The sequence below is a fragment of the Oryx dammah genome, unplaced genomic scaffold (assembly GCF_014754425.2).
Source record: "Oryx dammah isolate SB20612 unplaced genomic scaffold, SCBI_Odam_1.1 HiC_scaffold_28, whole genome shotgun sequence".
Taxonomy (NCBI): domain Eukaryota; kingdom Metazoa; phylum Chordata; class Mammalia; order Artiodactyla; family Bovidae; genus Oryx; species Oryx dammah.
The window spans coordinates 114,839,727-114,859,567 of record NW_024070212.1 but is presented as its reverse complement, the minus strand read 5'-3'; the positions used below and the strand labels follow the sequence as shown (position 1 = coordinate 114,859,567).

The window sequence follows — 19,841 nt, the reverse complement described above, 5'->3', positions numbered from 1 at the left end:
CCCCCCCCCCCCCCCCCCCCCCCCCCCCCCCCCCCCCCCGGGGCTGCGTGCCCCGCCGCTGTGTGCTTTGGCTCAAGTCCTGAGACAGCCAGGACTCTAGGTGGTTCCTGAGATTCCCACCCCAGGTGTCCACACCCCAGATAATCCCCTCCCTTGAGGGTGCCCAGGGCCTGGACGCAACAATGCCACCCTTGAGATCAGGTTGTACCCCGTGGCAAAGGTGGAGGCATTCTCACTGAGGGAACCCCTCATCAGCTGACTCCAAGTTAGGGAAAGGAAGAGTGTGCCTGGCGGGCCTGGCCTCATCAGACGAGATGGGTCGGTGTCTGGAAGTCAGAGAGAGGTCCCGATGGCCTTGAGAAAGCGGCCCTGTGTGAGAGGGCCTGAGGGATCTGGCTGGGAGCCTTCTGTGGGGGCTTCTGAGAGTGAGACTGGCCCTGATAGGGAGCTGGTAGCAAAAGGGGACCCCAGTTCTGCACCGGGAAAGACAGGATTCCACCAAGAGTACACAAGCGTGGGGGTACCGTGAGCTTCAGAAAGGACGGAACCTGGCCAGCATCTTAACCGCAGCCTGTGAGACCCTGGGCAGAGGACCCCGGAGGCTGCGCCCAGGCTCCTGACCCTCGGAATCTGTGAGGCTATAAACGTGTTCTGTAAGCCTCTGAGTTGAGAGTTGCTTGTTACACAGCGACAGACGGACACACAGGCCCTGAGCCCCCATCCACCCAGAGGTGCTGGTTGGCCCCACTCCAGGCTGCGGTGGGAGCTCCATGGATTTGGGGCTGTTCCCTCTGCTCCTGGGGCAGTCACTGGGGGCTCTGGGGCCATAGGTCACAGAATTCTAAATGCAGTTTTATGTTGATCATTCGTGAGGCCTCCTCTGCTGGGAAAGGGAAGCAGGGATTCTCCACGACTTCAGTCCCATCCAGGGAACTTGCTCCCCGCGGGCCTGGAAAGACACAGAGCCCCACCCCCGGCGCTGGCTCCCGGCTGTTGGTGGCAGCGGTGAATTCTTCTGACCCAAATACTTCCTGTTCTTCTGGGCTACTAGTTTCAAGCATAACAAAGAGCCCCACAGCTTGAGATAGGCGTGGAGGGAAATAAATCTGCAGCACCGAAATGAGACACAACAAAGCTGAGAAACTCGGCGGGAGCCGGGGGCCGGGGAGGAGCGGGACTTCCGGTAGGTGCTCCCGCAGGTGCTCAGAGGCCCCGCATCGCTCGCGCTAAGGGCCAGGCCCCCTGCCCCACGTGACCACGTGACCACAGCGCACCTTGCCCCGGAGCTTCTCTGGAAGGGAGGAGGCCTGACCTTGGGGAGGCTGCCTCTCACCTGTTTTCTGTTGGAGCCGAGCCTCTGCCCGCCCCCGGCAGACGGCCACGCCCAGCCTGCCCGTGGAGGGAGCAGGCGTTCCCCGTGACCAGAAGTGGGGGGAAACGGGGACCCAGGTCGGGGCCCTGGGGGACCCAGTGATGACCGGCTGTCAGGCTTGCTGGAAGTGACCAGGCCTGGGGAGCACGTGAGTCAGGGCTTAAACTCCTGAGTGGTTTGTAGTGTGTGTGTCTGTGTGAGCCTGTGTGTGTGTGTGTACCTTTGTGTGTCTGTGTGCACATGTGTGTGTCTGCCTTGTGTATTAGTGTCTGGGTGCATGTGTGTGGATGTGTGTATATCTGTGTGTCATGTGGGTTTGCGCCTCTGTGTCTGTGTGTCTGTGCCTGAGCCCCCGTGTAGGGAATCAGAAGTGGAAACTGAGGGGCCATGAGTGTGTACTCCTGAGCGCCAGAGGTGTCCTCGCTCGTCCCCAGTGGCTTGCTAGGTCAGGGTTCCGGCAGGAGATTCCGGTTGAAAGAATTTTAATCTCTTTGTTGTTGTTTAGCCACTGAGTCCTGTCTAATTCTTTTGTGACCCCCATGGACTGTAGCCCGCCGGGCTCCTCAGTCCATGGGATTCTCCAGGCAAGAATACTGGAGTGGGTTGCTCTTTCCTTCTGCAGGGGATCTTGCCAACCCAGGGATGGAACCCGTGTCTCCTGCTTGGCAGGCGGGTTCTTTACCGCTGGGCCAGCAGGGCAGCTGGTTTAAAGAGTGGCCTCCGGGAAACTCCAGTTCAAGTCTTGAATCCATTTCCGTTGACGGATCGGGACACCGACTGACCTCAGGGTAGACAGCTGCGCTGTAATCCTTGCACGCTGGGCGGGGCCGGCCAGGGAGGAGGTCGTGCGCAGACTGCAGACCGACCCTCCCTGGGGAGGCTCCTCCCCAGGAAGGCTGGTTTGGACTTCCCATCCTCTCCTTTCTCCCTCGGTGGACGGTTGTGAGCTTGTAAGAAAGAAAAGCCCCAAACTGAAGGGTTCGAGAGGGTGTCCCTATTGGCCTCAAGCATGAGAATGTCTCTGCGTTTAGAGAGACTTCAGTCACCCCAGTTCAGTTCAATCGCTCAGTCGTGTCAGACTCTTTGTGACCCCAAGTACTGCAGCACGCCAGGCTTCCCTGTCCATCAGCCCATCTTCTTGAAATTCCAGAGGCCGAGTCAGCAGTCACATTTTTGATTCTCTCCTTGAACAGAGGGCTCCAACCTCTGATTATCAAATGCTTATGACATGTAATCACACAAAAAACCATACAGGAAAATGCTTACTGCAGTCTTATTTATTACAGAAAAAAAAAAAAAAAAAGCCAAGTAATCACCCGGTAACAGAGAAATAGTTCAGCAAACTGGAATTATTGTAGGGATGTTATGTGGTCATTAAACACACACATGTCAAATGCATCTGTAACATATATAGCAATGTGGAAAACTACTCTTGATACAGCTTACTTGTTTTTTTTTAATGTTAAAATGATGGTTGGTTTGTTTGTAAGATTCTGAGAAACAAACTAGAAGAAAGTAGGCAACATCTTGTCCCTTGTATAAAGGGAATGGGATTATGGGTAAACATATTTTCATGTTGACAATTATGTGTTTATGTTTATAGCAAAATAATATTTGTAGATAAAGAGGTGTGTTACCTGTATGTTTATTTATACTCTACCGAGTTTGGTTAATTCACACATGCTTTGGACTAAAGATTTTCTTGACTTGAGTTTTATTAATTTGTGCACATAAATAGAAAAGAAAAAGAGGTATCTTTAAATACTTGAGGATGCATTGCCGTCGGTGTGTTAGAATGCTCTCTTTATGTAGAATTATAGCACAGATCTAGTGGAATATCTGCTTCTCAGCAGGTGCCTTAGGTACTCAGCAGGAAGCAGGGCATTAGTGTGGGTGTCACAGAAAGCTAGGGAGTCCACTCTTAAAGTGTTGCTTTTTCTGAGCTTTATTGAGACATAGTCAACATATAACATTGCATATCTTTAAGGTTTGTAACGTGCTGACTGGATATATTTGCATATTGCAAAATGATAACCATCATAGCTGAGCCAACACTCCTACCCCCTCACATAATTACTGTGTCTTTAAAAAATTTTTTCTTTATTTAATTGGAGTATAATTGCTTCATGATGTGATACTGGTTTCTGATGTTGGTTTCAGCTGTGTGCGCGCGTATACGCCCTCCCTGAAGAGCCTCCCTCCCGCTCACCCCCCTCCTGCCCCTCTCGGTCATCACAGAGCTGAGCTCCCTGTGCTGGACAGCAGGTTCCCGCTAGCTGTCTGGCTCACACGTGGTGGTGTCCGTACGTCGGGGGCTATTCTCCCCGTTCATCCTATCCTCTCCTTCCCCTCACTGTTTCCATGTGTCTCTTCTTTCCAGGGGGGCGGGGGGGGGTTCTCTATTCCTGCCTTGGAAATAGCTTCATCTGTACCATTTTTCTAGACTTCACATATATGTGTTAATATATATTTGTTTTTCTCTTTTTGATTTACTTCACTCTGTATAACAGGTGCTGCTGCTGCTAAGTCGCTCAGTCGCATCCGACTCTGTGAGACCCCACAGACGGCAGCCCACCGGGCTCCCCCATCCCTGGGATTCTCCAGGCGAGAACACTGGAGTGGGCTGCCATTGCCTTCTCTGATAACAGGCGCTAGGTCCATCCATATCTCTACAAATGACCCCGTTTAGTTCCTTTTAATGGCCGAGTGATGTTCAGTTGTATAGACTTACCAGGTGGGAACATTTAAGATCTCTCTCTTGGCAGTTTTCAAGTGTGTGATACAATATCAGCTCTAATCATTATGCTGTACTCGAGGTCCCCCAAATTCGCAAATCTTACAGCTGAAGTTTGCAGCCTTTGACCCGTATCTCCGTTTCTCCCACCCCAGCCACTGGTCACCACTGCGCCACAGTTTCTCCACATTTGGCCAAAGAACAGGTGGTTAATGAGTGAGGGCTGCTACTGAGCTGACCGTCTTTACGATGGTGAGCTCAGGCTGGCGGCTCCTGGCAGGCCCCTTGCACCAGCGGTTCTAGACGTGGACGGAACACAGGACCTGCTGCCCTTGTAAGTGGTTGAAATGATGCTCATGCCTGGTGAATATGGTGTGGACATGAAGGCAGCCTGCTCTGGCTTTAAAATGTTTTTTTCTTTTAAAAACAACTTTGTTTTATTGAAGCTGATCTACAATGCTGCGTTCATTTCTTCTTTATAGTAGAGTACTTCAATTATATATGGGTGTGTACACGTATATATTCTTCCGCATACTCTTTTTGCATCATGGTTTGTCCCAGGATAGCGAATATAATTCCCTGTGCTATATGGTAGGACCTTGTTGTTTATCCATCCTATATATACCAGTTGGCATCTGCTAATCCCAAACTCCCAATCCATCCCTCCCCCTTGAGCCTGCTCTGACTTTGAATCCCAAATCTTTGTCTTACGAAAGCTTCTCGTCTCTCCATAAGGTGAGGTAACACCTGGCCCTAGAGGCTTCTTGCTCGGCTTCAACAGAAGCCTGTGTGCAGCTGAGCCGTGCAGGGCCCCGAGCCTGCTGCCCTTGCTCCTCGGTGGACACGGCCTGTCCCTTAGCCTTGGTCTCCTCCTCCCCTGCCGTCTTGTGGGGCAAGGCCTCCCTGCCCCACACACAGAGAAGCCGACGCTATGGCACTGGCTTTTGAGAAAAGACAGAGCTTTAATTCAAGGTTGACCAGCGAGGAGACAGGAGAAAAGGCCCTCTCTCTGCAGTCCAGGGTTGGGGCCACATTTAAGGGGCTCAGGGAATTTTAAACTCAGAAGCTAATTAGTTCATCTTAGATCAGTCCATTTAAGTGTTCATTGGAAGGACTGATGTTGAAGCTGAAACTCCAATACTTTGGCTACCTGATGCGAAGAGCTGACTCATTGGAAAAGACCCTGATGCTGGGAAAGACTGATGGCAAGGGGAGAAGGGGACGACAGAGGATGAGATGGCTGACGGCATCACCGACTCAACGGACATGAGTTTGAGTAAACTCCGGGAGTTGGTGATGGACAGGGAGGCCTGGCATGGTGCGGCCCATGGGATCACAAAGGGTCGGACACAACTGAGCGACTGAACTAAACTGAACCGAAACCAGTCTACATCAGTGACTCGCGCACCTGGGAGTCGCGTTTTGCTTATTAAGGGACTCCTCGCATGGTAAAGGGCTCCGATGCCAGCACTTTGTCCTTTGCTTTCCGTGGTCTGAAGCCTCTTGGTCCGGAGACATCCTGGAGGCGTGGCTTCTGCCTGTGCATGCACAGCACTGTCTCTGCAGAGTGACTCCAGCTTTGATTAGTCAACCAATCTGTTTGAAGAGGCAAGACCCATTCAAGTTGGTCAAGGTTTTATGTGCTGTTTTAGCAGCTTCGTCTGAATGTAGGGTGATCCTAAAGGCAGTTCAGTTCGGTTCAGTCGCTCAGTCGTGTCCGACTCTTTGGAACCCCATGGACTGCGACATGCCAGGCCTCCCTGTCCGTCACCAACTCCCGGAGCTTGCTCAGACTTGTGACATTGAGTTGGTGATCCAGCTTTCAGTAACTTTCTGCTTTCCATGGTCTCTCAGGCTGAGCTGCCTGCCGGAAGCTGGTCTCAGGGCCTGCTGGAGACCCCCTCCTCTGGTTCTCTTTCTGCAGAGACCCCAGCCCACTGCTTGACAAGCTCCCTGGCATAGGGCTGGCTACACAAACTATGTCTGACATGCTGGCTTCTTGCTAAGCCAACCCCACGTTCACTCATATCTTTATTGAGCACCTACTATAATCTCAGTGGTTAGATAGCATCACCAACTCAATGGACATGAGTTTGGGCAAACTCTGGGAGATAGTGGAGGACAGGAAGCCTGGTGTGCTGCAGTCCTGGGGTTGCAAAGAGTTGGACACGACTCAGCAACTGAACAACAACAACAATCTCAGTGAATACTCTGCTTTCATGAGAGGTTACAGCCCAGCGCGAGAGAGAAACAATTACCATCAAAGTAACTGAATTAAGGTAGAGTTAGACACTGAGATCATTTCAATCAAGAAGAGGAACAGGGAGCTGCAGGCTGGACGATGGCAGGGAGTGTTGTCTCTTTTATGAGCTGCTGTTTACGGGGACTGGACACAGGATGGGATGGGGCGGTGGGTATCGGGGTTGGGGTGATGAGGGAGTGGCAGCTGTGAGAACAGACGGGACACGGGCTGGAGAGGGGTTTGCATCAGCGTGAGCAGAGAGCAGATGTAGCTGCTGCACTGTAAGGCAAATTCCCCAGCTTATTTGGTGGTGTGGTTGACAGATAAGCAGCTCTAGCAACCCCTGACCTTTGAGCCTGTGTCTGTTATGTCTCCTGGGGCTTCAGGCTGCTTTCCGGACTCTGGTTTGCCCTTTGACCTGCCGAGCAGAGTTACAGGTGTCATTTTATCCCTGGAGGGCCAGCCACTTCGGGGTCTCCCCATTTGTCCTTAGTGATTATTTTACTGTGCCTTTTTTTGAAAAAGTGTTTTAACTTATTTATTTATTTTTTGGCTGTGGTGCTCGGCATGTGGGGTCTTAGTTCCCCAACCAGGGTTTGAACCCGTGTTCCCTGCCATGGTAGCTCAGAGTGTTAACCACTGGACCACCAGGGAAGTCCCTATTTTACTTTGCCTTTGAGTTTCATTTCTACTCGTGGGTCAGGAATCTGCAGCAGGACAGCTTTGAGTTCTTGCATGGGTGGTGGGTTCTGGAGAGAGGGCTGGCCCTTATAGAACCCATCCCCCAACCCCAGGCAGCTGTGAGTCTGGGGGCTGCAGAAGAAGCTGAAGCGGGATGTCACCCACTGACACCATTAAGTGTCCCGAGGAATATGGGGTTCCAGACGCAGTCTCCGGGAACACTCAGCTTTGCTGAGTCCCTGTCCCCGGGGAGCAGATGGGCCTGTGAGCCCTTGTCTGCCAGGCATGGTAACTCCAGGCACTGTCTGTCGAGAAAGTCTCACTGGTAGTTAGGACTCGCGACTATTTGATTCTTTTCCTCTTGTCCCCACAGGGCAAAGCAGACCAGCCTGTGGCCCTGGCTGCTTGCTGGGGACTTGGGGGCTGGGGTGGGGTGGGGGTCACTTCCTACTGCTGTTTCTTCCTTTCCTCTCCAGAATCCCTTCCCTTCCTACATCGAGATGGGAGAGGCTCTGCTTACAAGACGGGCTGGCTCTGAGGTGGATTTGGCCAATTTTCAGGGAAAGATTTTTCTAGAAGCAATGCAGACAATTGTTATTTAGTTGCTAAGTTGTGTCCACCTTTTTTGTGACCCCATGGACTGTAGGCCACTAGGCTCCTCTGCCCATGGGATTTTCCAAGCAAGAAGACTGGAGTGGATTGCCATTTCCCTGTCTCGAGGAGCTTCCTGACATTATCTGCCTCCTGAGGAAACATGCATCACACTCACAAAAGCATTCTTGCCAAAAGATAGCCGGTATCCAAGCAGATTTCTGTTCTGAGCCACCGAACTACAGAAAATACAGGTTTTGCAGGAGCGTATTCAGTGACCATACAGGGATGCAATCAGCAAACTCCAGACCGAGAACCATAGGAAAATATGATTTCTTCCACAAATAAATTGCAAGGAAAAAGAGAACACATGTACATATACTGATATTTGCAAAAGAAATAATAGGATGTCTAAGAATCCCCACAAAGTAATCTTTGGTGGGAGTGGGCTTTGGGGGTGTGGGTACAGCTAGTTCTTGGGAGGTGGATGATGGAAGCCTGAGGTTCACTGGGATGACCTCCTCCTGCTCTGTTCTGGTACACGCCTGACATTTTCTGTAATGAAAAAATACACGGAGTTTGCCCAAATTTATTTTGATCACAGAGCCCTTTTTCTCCAGGGCATATCACTTCGTGTTTTCAGTTAGTCAATTCAGTCACTCAGTCATATCTGACTCTTTTCGACTCCATGGACTGCAGCACACCAGGCCTCCCTGTCCATCACCAACTCCCGGAGCTTGCTCAAACTCATGTCCATCGAGTTGGTGTTGCCATCCAACCATCTCATCCTCTCTCGTCCCCTTCTCCTCCTGCCTTCAATTTTTCCCAGCACCAGGGTCTTTTCCAGGGAGCTGGTTCTTCGCATCAGGTGGGTAAAGTATTAGAGTTTCAGCTTCAGCATCTGTCCTTCCAGTGAATATTCAGGACTGATTTCCTTTAGGATGGACTGGTTGGATCTTCTTACAGTCCAAGGGACTCTCAAGAGTCTTCTCCAACACCACAGTTCAAAAGCATCAATTCTTCGGTGCTCAGCTTTCTTTATAATCCAACTCTCATATCCATACATGACTACTGGAAAAATCATAGCTTTGACTATATGGATCTTTGTTGGCAAAGTGATGTCTCTGCTTTTAAATATGCTATCTAGCTTTTTCATAGCTTTTCTTCCAAGGAGCAAGTGTCTTTGGATTTCATGGGTGCACTCACAATGCACAGTAATTTTGGAGCCCGAGAAAATAAAGTTTGTCACTGTTTCCATCATTTCCCTATCTATTCGTCGTGAACTGATGGAACTGTATGCCATGATCTTTGTGTTTTGAATGTTGAGTTTTAAGCCAACTTTTTCACTCTCCTCTTTCACTTTCATCAAGAGGCTTTTTAGTTCCTCTTCACTCTCTGCCCTAAGGGTGGTGTCATCTGCATATCTGAGGTTATTGAGATTTCTCCTGGCAGTGGATTCCAGTTTGTGCTTCATCCAGCCTGGCACTTCGCATGATGTACTCTGTATATAGGTTAAATAAACAGGGTGACAATATACAGCCTTGATGTACTCCTTTTCCTATTTGGAACCAGTCTGTTGTTCCCTGTCCAGTTGTAACTGTTGCTTCCTGACCTGCATACAGATTTCTCAGGAGGCAGGTAAGGTGGTCTGGTATTCCCATCTCTTTAAGAATTTCCCACAATTTGTTGTGATCTACACAGTCAAAGGCTTTGGCATAATCAATAAAGCAGAAGTAGATGTTTTTTCTGGAACTCTTTTGCTTTTTCTATAATCCAACAGATGATGGCAATTTGATCTCTGGTCCCTCTGCCTTTTCTAAATCCAGCTTGAACATCTGGAAGTTCACAGTTCACATACTGTTGAAGCCTGACTTGGAGACTTTTGAGCATTACTTTGCTAGTGTGTGAGATGAGTACAACTGTGGGGTAGTTTGAACATTCTTTGGCATTGCCTTTCTTTGGGATTGGAATGAAAACTGACCTTTTCCAGTCCTATGCCCACTGCTGAGCTTTCCAAATTTACTGGCATATTGAGTGCATCACTTTCACAGCATCGTCTTTTAGGATTTGAAACAGCTCAACTGGAATTCCATCACCTCCACTAGCTTTGTTCGTAGTGATGCTTGCTAAGGCCCACTTGACTTCACATTCCAGGATGTCTGGCTCTAGGTGAGTGATCATACCATTGTGGTTATCTGTGTAATGAAGATTTTTTGTAATAGTTCTTCTGTGTATTCTTGCCACCTCTTCTTAATACGTTCAGCTTCCGTTAGGTCCATCCCATTTCTGTCCTTTATTGTGCTCATCTTCGCATGAAATGTTTCCCTGGTATCTCTAATTTTCTTGAAGAGATCTCTAATCTTTCCCATTCAATTGTTTTCCTCTGTTTCTTTGCATTGATCTCTGAGGAAGGCTTTCTTATCTCTCCTTGCTGTTCTTTGGAACTTTGCATTCAAATGGGTATATATTTCCTTTTCTCCTTTGTCTTACACTTCTTTTCTCAGCTATTTATAAGACCTCCTCAGACAATCATTTTGTGTTTTTGCATTTCTTTTTCTTGGGGATGGTCTTGATCCCTGCTTCCTGTACAATGTCACAAACTTCCATCCATAGTTCTTCAGGCACTCTATCAGATCTGATTCCTTGAATCTATTTGTTACTTCCACTATATAATCATAAGGGATTTAATTAGGTCATATCTGAATGCTCTAATGGTTTTCCCTACTTTCTTCAATTTAAGTCTGAATTTGGCAATAAGGAGTTCATGATCTGAGCCACAGTCAGCTCCTGGTCTTGTTTTTGCTGACTGTATAGAGCTTCTCCATCTTTGGCTGCAAAGAATATAATCCATCTGATTTCGGTGTTGACCATCTGGTGATGTCCATGTGTAGAGTCATCTCTTGTGTTGTTGGAAGAGGGTGCTTGTTATGACTGTATGTTTTAAGGCTTTCAGTACAGTGGGAAATACTAAAATGTTTTGAGATCCTTGAAACACTAGCCATTTTTGTAAATAGGTTTTCTGGAACCTATTTACCAGCCAGTTTTAATCCAGGAACCACAACTGAGAGAGTGCCATGCCTCTCGGGCTTTTAAGAACATTTTTGGAATAGCTACAGATTGTTCAAAAGCTAGAGGTGATAGGAGGAGGAAGTGAGCCGGTACGATGACTAGCATTTAATGGCTATCCTGCAGTGTTTTAAGATGTTCGTATGCATTGGCCCTGCGGGCCCTGGGGACATGCTTTCCAAGCACATCGCAACAGACCTATGTCATAGCTGTCGTTCACCCTTATTTCCAGATGGCAAGATGGGGTGCCTAGTGGCCCAGGACTGGCAAGCCAGGTACCTCTGACTTGGAGCTCCATTCCATTTAGGGCTGTCCGTGTTTGGTCAGCGTCCCCGGGGTGAGCTTGCTGAGATCATTTGGCATCATTCAACCTCCTTGCATCGCTGTCTCTCTGCAGGGCATGGCGCAGGTGAATGGGGTCCTTCGTCCCGGGGCCGCCCCGGGCCAGCCCTGCATCTTCAAGCTGGTTCTCCTGGGCAGTGGCTCTGTGGGCAAGTCCAGCTTGGCTCTCCGGTATGTGAAGAACGACTTCAAGAGCATCCTGCCGACCGTGGGGTGTAAGTGATGGGACAGGGCACCCCTTCCTTAGTCTCCTAGTGGGGAAGCCAGAGCTGCTGACCCGGGTGTGGGCACACGGGAACCAGCCACCTGGGAATTCTCATGCCCTCCTGGAGCCTCAGGCGTGCTGGGGGCACAAGGTCCTCCATGGGCCGGCGGGCACGCACATGGAATCCAGAACTCAACCCGGCCTCAGCTCAGCTGGAAGATGCCAGGGCTGAGTCTGGCGCTGAAGGGTTGGGTATGTGAGAGATTTTGCTGGTGGAGGGGGAGCCCAGAAGAAGCACCTGCCACCACGCTCTGCCACCCGGCCCCCTAGACAAGCCAGCCTCTCACTCGGGCTGGTTGCCCTCCTACTAAAGCTGTTCCTGTTCTGCCCGGACTCAGTTTACCCTCCTGGCTTGGGTTGGAGGGGGGATGGGTGCTGTCAGAAAGGTTGTCAGGGAGGCAGGCCCCTCTCACTGTGCTGCTTAAAGAGGCTCACGGGTCCCAGCCTTCAGAGGGGAAGGCCTTCGGAGCATCTGTGGGCAATCAGCCTCCTTCACATCCTGTCCAGGGGTCAGACCCCCCATTTCCCACCTGTACTTTGTGTCAGTTTGCTTGGGAGGCAGCCCAACATGCTGGAAAGACACCTAATTTGGAATGAAAGCTTTGGTTTGAAATTTGGACTCGATTATGCACAGTCCAACCAGTCCATCCTAAAGGAAATCAGTCCTGAATATTCATTGAAAGGACTGATGCTGAAGCTCCAATACTTTGGCCACCTGATGCAAAGAACTGACTAAATTGCAAAGACCTTGATGCTGGGAAAGATTGAAGGTGGGAGGAGAAGGGGACGACAGAGGATAAGATGGTTGGATGGCATCACCAAAGCAATGGACATGAGTTTGAGCAAGCTCCGGGAGTTGGTGATGGACAGGGAGGCCTGGCGTGCTGCAGTCCAGGGGGTCGCAAAGAGTAGGACACAACTGAGCGGCTGAACTGATACTGGTGGGTAAGCCTTCCATTTCTCTGCATCCATCCATTCACTCATCTGTTCACTCCCTCTCTCACTTAGCAAGCACCTGCTGGGTGTGGCCTCTGCCCCAGACCCCTAATAGGTATGGAGGATTTTCTAAATGCCAAGCAGGCACACCGACATAGAAACAAAAAAATTCAATGAACAGCCTTTGGGGGCCCTCAGTCTTCTCAGGACGGTGGTTCCTGAGTCCCTGAGGCATGCAGGGCCAAAGGGACTGGCCAGGGCCAGGCTCCTGGAGTCAGTGGTGGGAAGGGCGGAGCAGGGTGAGAGGCTGGCCATGGGATGGAGCCATCTGGAGAGGACTCTGGATTCAGGCCCGCTGAGGGTGCACAGGGCAACCTCTTCTCCATCAGCAGGAAAGCTGACCCCACTCACCTGTGGTACTGGATTGGGCCTTAAAAGAAAAAATACAATGAAGTGCTAAGTCTGGCCTCCAGGTGGGTTTTAGTCCAGAGCAGAGACCACAGAAGGGGCCGGGCCGAGCTGGGGTGTGGGGGGCCGTGTGCCTGCGTGTGAGCCTAGATCTGGACAAGCCTTCCACGCTGGTCCTCGCTGTCTCCTTCCCCTGAATCCAGATCCAGGTTAACACCCAGGCACACAGCCCTCCATATCCCAGCCCAGCCAGAGGGTTGAGATCCCACCCGTGAGCTCACAGGGCTCTGCCTGTTTTTGTGAATAAGGTTATGTGGGAACACCTGCCCATACCTGTGTATTCTCAGTGGCCCACAACCCTCTGGCTGAAGTGTGTGTGTGTGTGTTAAGTTGCTTTAGTCGTGTCCAACTCTTTGCAACCCTGTGGACTGTAGCCCACCAGGCTCCTCTGTCCAAGAGATTCTCCAGGCGAGAGTACTGGAGTGGGTTGCTATTTCCTCCTCCAGGGGATCTTCCCAACCCTGGGATCAAACCCGTGTCTCTTTAATATCTCCTGCCCTGGCAGGTAGGTTCTTCACCCGCACGTTTCAGGGACATCTCTGGAGGGGTGGTGACATCTAGCGCTTGTGTGCGGATTTGCCGGTGGAACCAGTTTGGACTAGCTGGGCCTTGTGTGAAGCAGGGGAGTCTCCAAGGGTGCTGGGTTTCTCCCCGCTCTGTCCCCCTCCCTGCTGAAGGAAACTTTGCTGGAGCCCAGGCGTCCCTGAGGAGTCACCCATGTCGTGTTCCCTTCAACCCGGAGGCAGTTCATGACTTTTGCAAAAAAAGGGAAGGCTGCAGAGAGGGCTTGAGTGAGCAGGAGCGGCTGTTTAATTAAAAGGTCAAAAAGCACAACCTTTCCTTGTGTTAGCATTTAGCCGAGACTCCTTTGTATTGGGGCCACCATATGCAAGCTGAAGGGAAAACCCCAGTGAGTTCTGTCAGTCAGTGTCTACAGGGGGTCCATTCAGCTCAGCGAGGAAGGCACACCTGCTTCCAGAGGCTGGGGAGGGGGCCGGGAGGGTCCCCAGATGTCCCTGCCACTGGGCCCCCTTGTTGGACCCGCGGGGGGGGGCCAGAGGAAGCGGGAGCCCTGCTTTGCGTCAGCGTGAAGAGCAGCGTGCCACGCGGCCCCGGTCCAGATTATTGGCTGATGAAAATTGGCCAATGTGTCATCTCCCCCAGCACGTTCCAGAAACGTGAACGGTTCCTGGTTCTTGGTCTGATCCTGGCCCCAGACCCCGGCTTGTGGCCAGTATCATTTTAGGCAAAATCTCCAAGTCTGTTTGCATATTTTGGAAGTTTATCTCTTAATCACTCTTCGTCTTTACCTGTGAACAGGTAGAAAATGTGGTCAGCAGTTTTCTGAACAAAGAAGGTAATACATGTGGGGTCTTTTCTGGAGCCAGAGTCTGCAGGGCAAGGGTGGAAGTTGGCATCAGTTACCAGCCCAGAGGGCCCCCTAGGGGCTTGTCTCTCTCTCTCTCTCCCGGGAGACAAGGTGCTGTGGTCTGTAAACAGCCAGCAGCCTCTTGTACCACATCTTTGTTCCAACTGAAAACCCTGCCCTCCCTAGAAATTTGTTAGGATTTTATCAAATGCATTGATTTATGCTCAACCATGAGTTGTCATTTTCAGAGTAGAAAAGGAAAATATCAAAAGCTAAGACAGCTAAACAGAGGAAACAAACCTGAGTTTTATGCCCACCTGTCGCCCGGCAGTGAAGGCTTTTAGGGTGAAATCAAAGTCGAACTCAGAAGTGTGATGTGACCTGACAGCAAATAGGCGAAGCATGTGGGCAAAAGGCTGCTGCTCCCGGCCAAGGAGCCGGGGAGAGGGGAGAGGGAGGCGGGGAAGGGACGTCAGGTGTCAGACAGGCGCCTGCTCTCTTTTCTCAGGGGTTTGACAGCCACGCTGGGAAGAGGGCAGTGTTGACTCGTGGTAAGGAAGGAAGCTGGGCTTTCAAAGGTTTGAGGAAATCAGCAAAGTTCTTGCAGCAGATAGGCCTCCTTCCTAGGCCCGTACGCGGCCCTCACCCTCATGACGTCGACAGTCCTAGTGGAATTTCATCCTGCTCAGGCTTCCCTGGTGGCTCAGGGGGTGAAGCATCTGCCTGCAATGCGGGAGACCCAGGTTCGATCCCTGGGTCGGGAAGATCCCCTGGAGAAGGAAATGGCAACCCACTCCAGTACTCTTGCCTGGAGAATCCTATGGATGGAGGAGCCTGGTGGGCTACAGTCCACGGGGTCACAAAGAGTCACACACGACTGAGCGCCTTCACTTTCACTTTTCTCTTAGGCCCCACAGTAGCCTCTTAGGAGCCGGGAGCTGTCGGTCCTGCTGTTGAGCTATAGACGGCAGCTTTGACCTGGTGTCGTGGTCTGCTGGGTTGTCACAGCAGAACAGTACAGACTGGGTGCCTTATGCAACAGAGACTTATTCTCACAGGTCTGGAGGCTGGAAGTCCAAGCGTGAGGGGCTGGCAAAGTAGGTTTCACTCGGAGCCCTCTTTTCTTGGCTTATGGGTGCTGCCATCCTGGTAACTGGCTGTGTGTCTGCATGGCCTCTTCTTTGTGTTTGCAAGGGATGGAGGAGAGAAAGAGAGACAGACAGGGAGAGAGACAGAGACACACACAGAGAGGAAGAGACAGAGACACACAGAGAAACAGAGAGACAGAACATGATGGGGGTGCATTCTTACAAAGGCACTAACCCTGTTTTGGGGGCCCCACCCTCAGCTGGACTTCCCTTGTAGCTCAGTTGTTATAAAGAATCTGCCTGCAATGCGGGAGACCCGGGTTCGATCCCTGGGTCGGGAAGATCCCCTGGAGAAGGGAATGGCAACCCACTCCAGTATTCTTGCCTGGAGAACCCCATGGACAGAGGAGCCTGGCAGGCTACATAGTCCATGGGGCTGCAAGAGTCGGACACGACTGAGCAACTAACCCACCACCCTCAGGACCTCATCTAAGCCTAATCACCTTGCAAAGGCTCCATCTCCAGATACCATCACGCTGAGGGTTAGGGCTTCAACCCAGTGACTTTGGGGGACACAGTCATTCAGTCCATAGCAGGTGCATATGACTAACAGGTGTCTATGACTCCAAGCTTGTGGATGAGCAGAAAAATGCAGGCCGTGCAGGCAGAGGCCCCGTCGGCGGCTTCCATTTGGGAGTTGCCCCAGACCAGGTTCTCGTGAGAGAGAGTGGTGATCCTCCCCTTGCTGTGCTAGAATCAGCCCAGACGTGTCTCTTACCCTCCATCTGTAGTGGACTGAATCGTGTCCACAATGATGCATCCGTGTCCTGATCTCCAGTACCTGTGGCTTTACTGGGGAAGAGGGTGTTTGCAGACATAACTAGTTAAAGCTATTCCCGGATTTCGGGTGCACCCTGAATCCCATGACCAGTGTCCCTGGAACAGGAGAATGCAGAGCTGCAGAGGGGACAGCCCTGTGAAGACAGCGGCAGGGGGGGGGTACCTACAAGCCAGGGCCACCCATCACTGCCACCCCTACCGGGAGCTGGGAGGGGGCGTGGGGCAGAGTCCCTCCCAGAACTTCTGGAAGGAACCAGCCCTGGTGACACCTTGATTTTGAACCCCTGACCCCCAGAACAGAAATAATACATTTCTGCTGTTTTAAGCCACGCATCTTGTGATCATTTGTTCTGGCAGTCCCAGGACACTCACACGCTGCCCTTGAAGTGAAAGTTTTCATTTCAACCACGAAGCCACATCTGCCAGAACCTCCCAACAAGCCCCCAACCCAGCCTGGGTCTAGGCAGGGCAGCAGCTTCGCCTGAAGCACCCACAGGCTTCTCCGCAGTCTCTGGTTTAGCTCTGTAAGTGACACACCCCATATGCTACGGGGCCAGAACACCTTTTTAAAAATAACATTTATTTTATTGAAGTATGGTTGATTTGCAATGTTGTCTTAATTTCTTCTGTACAGAAAAGGGATTCAGTTGTGCCTGCCCCTCGCTTGGCAGCCACAGTCTTTCTGTTTCTTAGATGAGCTCATTTGTGTCGTAGTTTAGAGTCTGCATTATGTGATATCGTGTAATATTGGTCCTTCTCTGTCTGACTTCCTTCACTCAGTGTAATAATTTCTAGGTCCATCCATGCCGCTGCAGGCAGCACGATTCCATTCTTTTTTACGGCTGAGTAATATTCCATTTTATATATGTACCACGTCTTCTTTATCTATTCATCTGTTGATGGACATCTAGGTTGCTTCCAGGCCCTGACTATTGTAAATAACGCTGCTATGAACATTGGGTTGCATGTATCTTTTCTAATTAGAGCTTTTTTCTTTTCTGGATACATGCCCAGGAGTGGGATTGCTGGATCATATGGTAGCTCTATTTTTACGTTTTTTGAGGAACTTCCACGCTGTTTTCCATAATGGCTGCACCAATTTACATTCTGGGGACAAAACGTCTTGGTGTTACTAATTAGCTCCCTTAAAGTCACGTCACTTGGGAAAGCTCTGTGAAGGGGAAGAGCAATCTTCACGTAAAAGGTGGATTGCCCAGGATGTCAAATGGAAGGTTTGGGGTAGTTCTTTCATCGTGTGTGATCATTAAGCAGAGACACGGATGCATAAAAGTCCAGGTGCTCACTGCCCGCAGGGGTGACAGGTGAGAATACAGACGTCTACCTGCAGTGAGTGTGTGCAGAGCACAGGATAGGCTACCATAGTCTGCCTCCTGGGGAAGGGGAGCCCAGCGGCACCCTGAGGGCCGACACTCAAAGACCCCAGTGGGCTTGTCAGGAGGTGGGGAAGAGGAAGGATTCTAAGCCGAGTTGTCAGTGGAGATGGGAGGTTGGGAGGCAGAGGTGTGGATGAGGCTGGGAGGTTAGCAGGAGGCCAGGAAGGATTCAGGGGAGGAGATGGGTGACCGTCAGTTGCATTGCTGGACACCCATGGGGACGTGCGGACCCCTGGTTGCCAGAGACCCTTCCATGCCACACGTGGTCCAGAGGATTTGAATAGAACCCTAGAGTCCATCTTCCCACACAAAGCCTCTGTGTAATCTACAAGCAAGTTCCTTGTAACTCTGCTTCTTCTGGAAACTGCCATCTTCCAGAAGAGGTGTTTGCTGAGCCTTGCCCACAGAGGGTGCCAGGGAGCATGGGGCTGTCTGTCTCCCACTGGTCAGCTGAGCCCAGGCTGAGCTGTGGATAAGGACCTCGTTCTGCAGGCAAAGGTCGCTCTGGGCTTCTGTTTCAGGTGCGTTCTTCACCAAGGTGGTGGACTTGGGGGCCGCGCGTCTGAAGTTTGAGATCTGGGACACGGCTGGTCAGGAGAAGTACCACAGCGTCTGCCGCCTCTACTTCAGGGGTGCCAATGCTGTGCTTTTGGTGTATGACATCACCAGGAAGGTGAGGCTCACCTGGGCGTGTCCCCGCCCTCCCAGGCGTGAGGAGGCCACCTTCCGGAGGCATCATGTGAAAGGCCTGGGCTGGTCCTTTATATTAAAATCGTGATGACCAGTGGAGAATCCTTCAGTGAAAGTTGTCACCTCCTCCAGGAAGCCCTCCCTGACCACCCCTCTTCCTGCTGCACAGTTGGGTTTGTGCTGCTCCGTGGTCCTCTTTCTGGAGCATCACTATCCATCACTCATGATTCCTCGGGTGGGGGGTCAGTTGGACCGTATTTTACACGGGGTGGCCACCGACACCTGCCTTGTCTTTTCTGGGACGGCTGAGGAAGAACACCAAGTCTGCCTGACGGTCCCGTTTTCCTTTTTCAGGATTCCTTCTGCAAAGCGCAGCAGTGGCTGAAGGACCTGGAGGAGGAGTTCCACCCTGGAGAGGTCGTGGTGATGCTGGTCGGCAACAAGACAGACCTGGAAGAGGAGCGGGAGGTGACCTTTGAGGTGGGTCTGGAGACAGTCATCAAATCTCAGTAGGGGAGATGGGAGGGACCCCAAGCACACGTGACCACCCAGTCGCAAGGCCACACACGCACACACAATTCCCAATTCAGTTTCCTTCCTGGACCAAGGTTTCTGATCTCTCCTGGGAAGGTCAGACCCAGAGATGGTGGCTCCCAGCTGTGGGGAGAGCCCTGAGCGTCACCGTAGACCCCACACCCCCTGGGCACCGAGGCCTGGCAGGGGCAGGCAGCACCAGGAACGAGGAAACCATGGCTCTCCCCACCCTCTCCCCCTGTGAGCAATGTGGGCTTCAGGTCTTCATCTTGGTGTCCAACAAAGTGTCCAAGAAGTACGTGCTGAGTCGCTCAGTCATGTCTGACTCTGAGACTCCATGGGCTCCCAGCAGGCTCCTCTGTCGTGGGGCTCTCCAGGTGAGATACTGGACTGGGTTGCCATTTCCTCCTCCAGGTTCAAGAAGGGGCAAACCCACATTTATTTGCTAGGAAATTAGCAAGGAACAGAGGACCCAGAAGGTGTAGTTCTTCTGTAAAATGACTAAGAGCAGAAAAGGTGCTCAGGGAGGTGAGCTTGTGAAGTGCTGGGAGCCTGGAGCAGGGAGCACGGGTCCGTGTGTGTGTCCATGTGCTACAGGTGTGTGTGTCTCTGTGTGTATAGGTGTGTCTCTTAGTGTGTATAGGTATGTGTGTCTCTGTGTGTATAGTGTGTGTATGGGAGAGTATGTGTGTAGGAGGCAATGTGGTGTCAGTGTGTAGGAGGTGTGTGTCTCTGTGTATGTGCAGGTGTGTGTGTGTGTAGGAGGTAAGGTGGTGTCTGTGTATAGGTGTGTGTCTCTTTGTGTGTACAAGTGTGTGTGTCTCTGTGTGTGTGTATAGATATGTGTGTGTAGGAGGTAAGGTGGTGTTTGTGTATAGGTGTGTGTCTCTCTGTGTGTACAGCTGTATATATCTCTGTGTGTGTATAGGTGTGTGTCTCTCTGTGGGTACAGGTGTGTGTGTGTGTAGGAGGTAAGGTGGTGTCTGTGTACAGATGTGAGTGTCTGTAAACAGGTGTGTGTGTCTCTGTGCACAGTTGTGTGTGTCTGTATGTGTAGGAGGTAAGGTGGTGTCTGTGTGGACAGGTGTGTGTGTCTGTGTGAACAGATGTGTGTGTCTCTGTGTGTGTGCAGGTGCGTGTGTGTAGAAGGTGAGGTGGTGTCTGTGTGTACAGGTGTGTCTATGTGAACAGGTGTGTGTCTCCATGTGTGCACAGGTGTGTGTGTAGGA

The 19,841-nt window shown here is 51.2% G+C and overlaps 1 protein-coding gene across 4 annotated transcripts in view; it reads left to right on the top strand.

Annotated features, from left to right (window-relative positions):
• The first annotated feature begins 1,033 nt into the window (after positions 1-1,033).
• Positions 1,034-19,841, top strand: part of RAB17 (RAB17, member RAS oncogene family) — a 23,740-nt gene continuing 4,932 nt past the window's right edge. Inside the window, exons 1-4 of one of the 4 annotated variants that reach the window (XM_040231850.1) lie at positions 1,079-1,183; positions 11,084-11,243; positions 17,910-18,061; positions 18,433-18,558. In XM_040231850.1, the coding sequence (XP_040087784.1) occupies positions 11,087-11,243; positions 17,910-18,061; positions 18,433-18,558 (435 nt within the window). In that variant the 5' untranslated portion in view covers positions 1,079-1,183; positions 11,084-11,086. Of the gene's footprint in view, positions 1,184-1,361; positions 1,521-10,993; positions 11,244-17,909; positions 18,062-18,432; positions 18,559-19,841 lie in introns of those variants that run through there. The other 3 variants (XM_040231849.1, XM_040231848.1, XM_040231851.1) reach the window with 3 other exon arrangements.